Here is a 7,332-nt window from a genome sequence, read left to right on the forward strand (position 1 = left end):
GTTTGGCGGGTCCGGGCTGGGGATTCGAACCCGCCACCTTAGGTGTACGTGGCTGGCGCCTTAGCCAGTTGAGCTATAGGCGCCGAGCCAAATATCTTAAACTAGGTGGGCACAGCAGCACATGTCTATAGTACCAGCTACTCAGAAGGCTAGGCTAAAGAGGAAGAACCAAGTAAGCCCAGGAGTTTGAGGATATGCTGGTCAATATAGTGAGATATCATCTCTCAAAAAGAGAATATCTTAAATACAGCATGTACACTTGAGAGTTTAAGAGTACTACTACTTAGAATGAAGAGGAATGAGTAAATAACTTTCTCTCAAAGAGAATAAACAATTTACTTCTTTTACATGATGTTAAGAGCAAAGGCACCTGTGAAGCAGTGGTAGGTAGAATATATAATCTAATATAGACTTGTCCTTGGAGGCTTCTAACGTCAAATAATACAATTAACTTTTTTATACATCAGTTTCTACATACTAATACATGACTTTAATATAGATATATCTTATGCAAATTTATCAAAGCCTGTTGTAGAGCATCACACAATATTTAAGGCCTTACCTAATACAACAATTGGTTCTTTCCTTTCCCCTGCTCTCTCTCCCGTAACCTGCAGCATCTTCTCTGCAGTAATAACACATAGCCTAGTTTAGTCTTTTCAGCTGGGAAATGTTAAAGAGACACTGCCATTCTGGAACTAGAAAACATGGAATAACACCCACCAGAATGCTCTACAAGTGAAGGGATTTTGATGCTCAATCTATTCTTGGTGTAGCCCTCATTTCCAAGGACTGCTGACAGGTTTTTATTTATTATAAAAATAACAGTCCCTCATCCCATTGAAATCTCTCTAAAGAGAGATTACTGCTCTCAAACCTAACTGCCTCATCTCAGTATTTGTAAATGTCTGCCCAAACTAGATTTTTCTACTGTAATCTACACTCAATACAATTCAACATAAAAACACCTTAAATTTGAAGTTCTGGGTTATATTTTAAAATCTAATAGTTTTTTTATTTAGCAATTTTGTGAGTTTCAAGTTTGGGTTAGGAATTTCTCTAACATGAAGAACCACATTTTTAAAAAATGATTTCTCAAAGAAACAGAATAATCTAATATTAAAGGAACAATTTTATTAGATTATAGAAAACAGAACTGGAAGGAAGTTTGTGGATCATCTAACCCAGAGATGTTGCACAGGGAGCCTCCCAAAAGACACTTAGGAATATCTAGAGACAAGTATGGTTTTTATTACTAGCATCTAATGGGTAGAGGTCTGGGGTCCTCCTAAATACCGTATATAAGTAAGACAGTTCCCATTATAAATACCCAAGATGTCACTAACACTGAAGATTATAAAACCTGGTCCAATCCAAGCATCTTTTGTTTTAAATTTTATTTATTTATTTATTGAGACAGAGTCTCACTTTGTTGTCTTCAGTTGTCTGCCACAGTGTCATCGCTCACAGCAGTCTTAAACTCCTGGGCTCAAGGGATCCTCTTGCCTCAGCTTCCCAAGTAGCTGGGACTATAGGCACCTGCCACAACATCCTAAACTAATTTTTAGAGACAGGGTCTGGCTCTTGCTCAGGCTGGTCTCAAACTCTTTAAGATCAGGTGATCCACCTACCTCGGCTTCCCAGAGTGCTAGGATTACAAGCATGAGCCACTGGCACCTGGCTTTTGTTTTAAATTTTAAAAAAAATTTATATTTTTTTCTTGAAATATATTCAATATATTTATACTTCTAGAAAGAATATGAATATATAGGTATATTCAGAAAAGTATATATTTTTTATTTTACAAACTGAACTCTCCAATATAATGAATCTTCATATCAAGAAAAAGAACATTATCAGATCCCTTACACAACCCCATCCCAGTCACTTTAGTGTTCCCTCACTAGAATTTTAGTTAAACGACATTTAGGATGTTATCTTCTTGTTTTCTGCTATACCCCTAGCAGATGAAAAACTGCTTGACAAAGAGGTGCTCTATAAATATTAAATAAATCAATTTAAAAAGTAGCTTAAAAAGAACACGTAACTCTGCTTTCTTGGCCCTTTTTCTTCATTTTCAGCCCTTGAAGCACCTTTAAAAGGTTTCCAAGGGATGAAGTTTGAAAATCGTTCCTAGAAAATCTATTGCCCAAATATCCTAATACTCAAGTTCTTTATCTTCTTAACAGTATGCCTGGAACAAAATTTGTAATAACTTGGTTCACGCCTGTAATCCTAGCCCTCTGAAAGGCTGAGGAGGGTAGATTGCCTGAGCTCACAGGTTGAGACCAGCCTGAGCTGGAACGAGACCTTGTCTCTAAAAATAGCCAGGCACCTGTAGTCCCAGCTATTTGAGAGGCTAAGACAACAGGATCACTTGAGCCCAAGAATTTGAGGTTGCTGTGAGTTGTGACACCACCGCACTTTACTGAGGACAATAAGCAAAACTCTGCCTCAAAAAAAAATCTGTAATAACTTGTTAATTTATGCATTTCAGTTCTACCCACTTTGCTCAAACACATCTAGCTAAGAAGGCAGTAAGTTCTACAAAAGGAAGAGATGAGAGAAAAAGGGGAGTCATTATCCTGAGTCTACCTGAATAGGGTAAATAACTAAGTAGATATACTCACTGCGAGGACAGTAATCCTCATCAGGGGAGTCTGCATGGTCTTTGTGATGATGGTTGAATCGGTAGTCAATGCTGTCATGAACCCAGCCTTTCTCTATGAACAGTCCTGGAACTTCATCTGAGAAGAGCCAGTATCTACAAATAACAACCATGTATTAATAAGACAATGGATTGCAGGCTTTTATTATTGGAGATCACTACAGAATTCCTCCTTTGTTCAGAACTCCAAATACTATATGGTAAAACAAAGGATACCAGAATTCCTGGAAATAGAAATTAGTGCAAGTTTCTAATTTTTGTTAACTTCTATTATTTCGCTATTTTTAGGGCCCATAAAATGTATGCATCTAAAATATATTACCATTGTTAAGACTAGGCACAGTGGCTCACACCTATAATCTTAGCACTGTGGAAGTCTGAGGCGGGCAGGATTGCTTGAGCTCAGGAGTTCAAGCAAAAGCATAGACCCTGTCTCTACTAAAAGAGAGCAACTACCCAGGCATTGTGGCAGACACCTTTAGTCTCAGGTACTCCACAGGCTGAGGCAAGAGGATGACTTGAGCCTAAGAGCTTGAGGTCGGTGTGAGCTACGATGCCATGGCACTCTACCCTGGGTAACAGGGCAAGACTGTTTCTTAAAAAAAAAAAAAGGAAAACTGAATAGGGACATTTGTCTAGTCTTACTACTTTAGATAGTTTTATAACTAATAATAGTCCTACAAGATAATATAAACTAAGTTTAGTAACTTACCTATTATGATTTCGATCTGTACCAATAGGAGTCCTACGCATGACTAGTTTTGCCTTGGCAATTCCTTCCTGGAAAGCTTTCTCAGCAGCTGCCTTGTGCTTCCGAATTCTTTCTTCCTCAGCTTCACGTTCTAGTTTCACTGTTAACAATATTAAGAACTCCATTAGATTTTTTCCCAGTATGTCCCACTCACAAATAAGATATAGGACAAAAAGTTGCTGATAGAAAGCAGACGTTTATCAAATTTCAGTTTTCTTCTCCTAATTCTAATCTAAGATATGACATGCAAAGCAGCAATTTCGACCTGGCCTTCCTGTACTCCTCCAATTTATTCAATTCAACAGAAAAATCTCTTATCTCCAAAATTTAGTTTCCTATTTTAAACACTCCTGAAGAAATATTTATAATAGTTCATAAAAGGGACTAAGTGAAACATCTTCTGACATGTGACCTCACAGGATAATCAAAAAGATCAGGATAAATAAAACTAGTAAAATAGTGATTTTGAAATAAAACATATTTCAATTCTAAGGAATTTCATAGTAATTCAGCTTAATAGCTTTAGATAAGGAAAGAACAAGAAACCAAGGGAAAGGAAGCAATTATGATTAATAACAATTACTGTACACTGAATATCAATTGTCTATTCAGTGAGTTACTATTATTAATGATGAAAAAAGTAATCAATTCATTTCTGATTGTTCACTACATGGGTTTAGTCCATTCAAATACAAATTTCCAGCTAGGTATGGAGGCTCATGCCTGTAATCCTAGCACTCTGGGAGGTCAAGGTGGGAGAATCCCTAAAGTTCAGGAGTTTGAAATTAGCTAAACAAGAGTGAGACCCCTTCTCTACTAAAAATAGAAAAATTAGCTGGGCGTTGTAGCAGGTGTGTATAGTCCTAGCTACTCGGTATGCCAAGACAAAAGGATCATTTGAGCTTGGGAGTTTGAAGTTGTAGTGAGCTATGACGATGCCTTTGTGCTCTAGCCTGGGCAACAGAAGAGGGAGAAAAAAGAAAAAACCAGAGCAGTACCTATGGCTCAGTGGTTAGGGCACTGGCCCCATAAACCTAGGGTGGCGGGTTCAAACCTGGCCCCAGTCAAATTGCAACAAAAAAATAGCTGGGCATTGTGGCAAGCGCCTATAGTCCTAGCACTCAGAAGGCTGTGGCAAAGAAAATCGTCTAAGCCCAGGAGTTGGAGGTTGCTGTGAACTGTATGACACTACAGCACTCTGCCCAGCGTGACAAAGTGAGACTCTGTTTCTACAAAAAATAAAAATAAACAAAAAAAAAGAAAGAAAGAAAGAAAGAAAAAACTATACATATATGTATAAAAAAAAAAAAGGTTCAGCATCCATAGCATAGTGGTTATGGTGCCAGCCACATATACCAAGGGTAGTGGGTTTGAACCCAGCCCGGGCCAGCTAAAACAATGGAACTGCAACAAAAAAACAGCTGGGCGTTGTGGCAGGCGCCTGTAGTCCCAGCTATTTTGGAGGCTGAGCCAAGAGAATCACTTAAGCCCTAGAGTTTGAGGTTGCTGTGAGCTGTGACACCATAGCACTCTACTGAGGGGAACATAAGTAAGACTCTGTCTCAAAGAAACAAATAAAAATAATAAGGAAAAGATTAATATCTGAGTTGGTGACTGTACTAGGGGCCAACTATTAAATAATCTTACCAAGCATATAGGGAAGGTGAGGCATCACCAAGGGCATACTGTATAGCTAAATCAGAGCTGGATTTGAACCCAGGTTAGCCAATCCCCAAGTTGTATATTGTTTTCACTGTATACTAGGTTTTCACTATACCTACTTGTCATTTGGTCCCTCACTATGTCCAGAAAAGATGCCACATCACATTAACTTATTAACTTCAGAATGCCAGTTTGAACATTCCCATAAAAATATTACATACCTAGTAGATGCTGAGTTATTACATATAAAAATAAGTAGATAGTTACTAGAGACCCTACCATTATCTCAGCAGTCACTTTTCTGCTACAATCTCTAAAAGGATCCCCCTTTAATCTTCGCGTGATATTTTACCTTTCATTTCTCTTTCCTGTATTTCACGTTCCTTCTTAGCTTGAATGGCAAGAAGCCTTCTGCTCTTCACGGCACTAATCATGTCTTCAGCTTCTGTATCTACTTGGGGTTCAAACTTCACAATTTCCTTTTTCCTATCGGTTTTGTTTAATCCATTCTCCTCTTTTCCATTTTCTTTATTTCTGGCTTCCATTTCTTTCCGTTTCTGTTTCTCTGCTCTCTTCTTATCATTTTCTTCCTTCAATACAGCAAGCCGCTCCTTCCACAACTCTGCAGACATCTGCTGTCTAGTCTCCATGTGGTCTTGTACTGAGTATGTCATGAGGATTCGGTGGCACAGTGCTGTCAAGATCTGTAGCTTCTCTTCTGATGTTAATTCAAAAAATTCAGAGGTCTCCAGCTTCTCTAGGAACTCATCTTGTACCTCATTGTCTTCAAATGGTGAATCTTTATTATCATCTGTGTCTGAGCCCTCACTTTCTTCCTGAACATCAGATCTGCGCAAGCAGAGCCGTACCAGCTCTGAAACAGAATGTAGAGTGAGGGGGATTTCTGACAGCTTCATTCCCAATTCCCCATAGTCTTCTGCTATTTCATCTTGTAATAAGGTCTGTAAGAGGATGACCAAGACTCTATTAAGGTATAAAAAGCCACCCTTATCTGCACTCAAGGCTTCCATAAGAGACACAGCAGTAATAGGATACTGAGCATCTGGTAGGAGTAGCCCAGAATAACAGCTCAAGAATTCCACCACCATGGCCACATCCCCAAAAAGTGTGTTGGGGAGCCCTTCAGGAGTATCCACCAATCTAAATGCTGGAAGGTTTTTGCCAGTTAATTCTTGGTCCTCATACCGCTTCTGTTTTTCTAATTTCTCAAGCATTTCTTTCTCTCTCCGTTCTTTGGCTTTTTCCTTCAACTTTTCTTTCAGCTCCTCTCGTTTCTTCTTTAAATATTCTTTCCGTTGCTCTTCAGACATAGAAGCCCACCTCTTTTTGTGCTCTAGAAGCTCATAGCGTTTTTGAACAATACTTCGCAATTCTTCTGGGAGACGAGCTCTATCTTCACTAGAGAGAAGACGAGCTGTTTTGGAGATAACACAAGACAGGGCACTCTTTTTGTCCTCCCTGTCTTTGTTTTCTTTGTAGTAGGCAATTAGGTGTAGCGCAGCAGGAGGCAGGTGTTTATGAGGTTTACCAGAGGACCTAGGTGTACCTCCAGAATTCCGTGGTGCTCGAGTCATCTTCTGTGTCCCTTTGGCCATATCCAACAAAGTCATCTGCTTCATTTTGGTTTTAGGAGTCTTCAATCCCTTTTTAGGGGATTTGGAATTCCCTGTAGATTTCTGTCCATTCAGGACACCCTTGCTTCTGCCCTTCGCCTTCAAAGGTTTGTCACTGTGTTTCCCTGGTTTCTTGGCAGGTGGGCCTTTCTTGGGAATGTGAAAGTTAGCATGCAGCTTGCTGGGTGACATCATTTTCATTACCTCTTCCAGATGTTGTTCTGGAGATTTGGAATTCTTTGAGTTCTTTACTTTGAGTGGTGAACCATTCAACGATTTCTTCAAGTGTACATGACACCATAACTTAGGATTTAGTGTACTCAAAGCGGAGTTGTCTGTTTTAGATTTCTTTGAGGGTTTCCTGTCTGGGGATCCAGTATTCTTCCTTTTAGTTGAAGGGTTCAGAGTCATATACTAGAATTTAAGAATAGGAGCAGTTAATTTTAAAAACTAATTTAACAAAGCAATATTTAAGCATCTTTTTTTTTTGAGAGAGAGCCTCAAGCTATCCCCCTGGGTAGAGTACCGTGGCATCACAGCTCACAGCAACCTCCAACTCCTGAGCTCAAGAGAGTCTCCTGCCTCAGCCTTCCAAGTAGCTGGGACCACAGGCACCC

General features: G+C 39.3%; 1 protein-coding gene across 2 annotated transcripts in view; it reads right to left on the bottom strand.

Annotated features, from left to right (window-relative positions):
• The window catches only part of BAZ1B (bromodomain adjacent to zinc finger domain 1B), an 84,061-nt gene that overhangs the window by 25,247 nt on the left and 51,482 nt on the right, over positions 1-7,332 (bottom strand). Inside the window, exons 7-10 of one of the 2 annotated variants that reach the window (XM_012807893.2) lie at positions 5,434-7,129; positions 3,381-3,519; positions 2,631-2,764; positions 563-625 (exon numbers count right to left, since the gene is read on the bottom strand). In XM_012807893.2, coding sequence (XP_012663347.1) covers positions 563-625; positions 2,631-2,764; positions 3,381-3,519; positions 5,434-7,129 — 2,032 coding nt within the window. The remainder of the gene's footprint in view (positions 1-562; positions 626-2,630; positions 2,765-3,380; positions 3,520-5,433; positions 7,130-7,332) is intronic. The other variant, XM_012807894.2, reaches the window with a different exon arrangement.

The sequence above is a fragment of the Otolemur garnettii genome, unplaced genomic scaffold (assembly GCF_000181295.1).
Source record: "Otolemur garnettii isolate 467f Iridium unplaced genomic scaffold, OtoGar3 scaffold00077, whole genome shotgun sequence".
Classification (NCBI taxonomy): domain Eukaryota; kingdom Metazoa; phylum Chordata; class Mammalia; order Primates; family Galagidae; genus Otolemur; species Otolemur garnettii.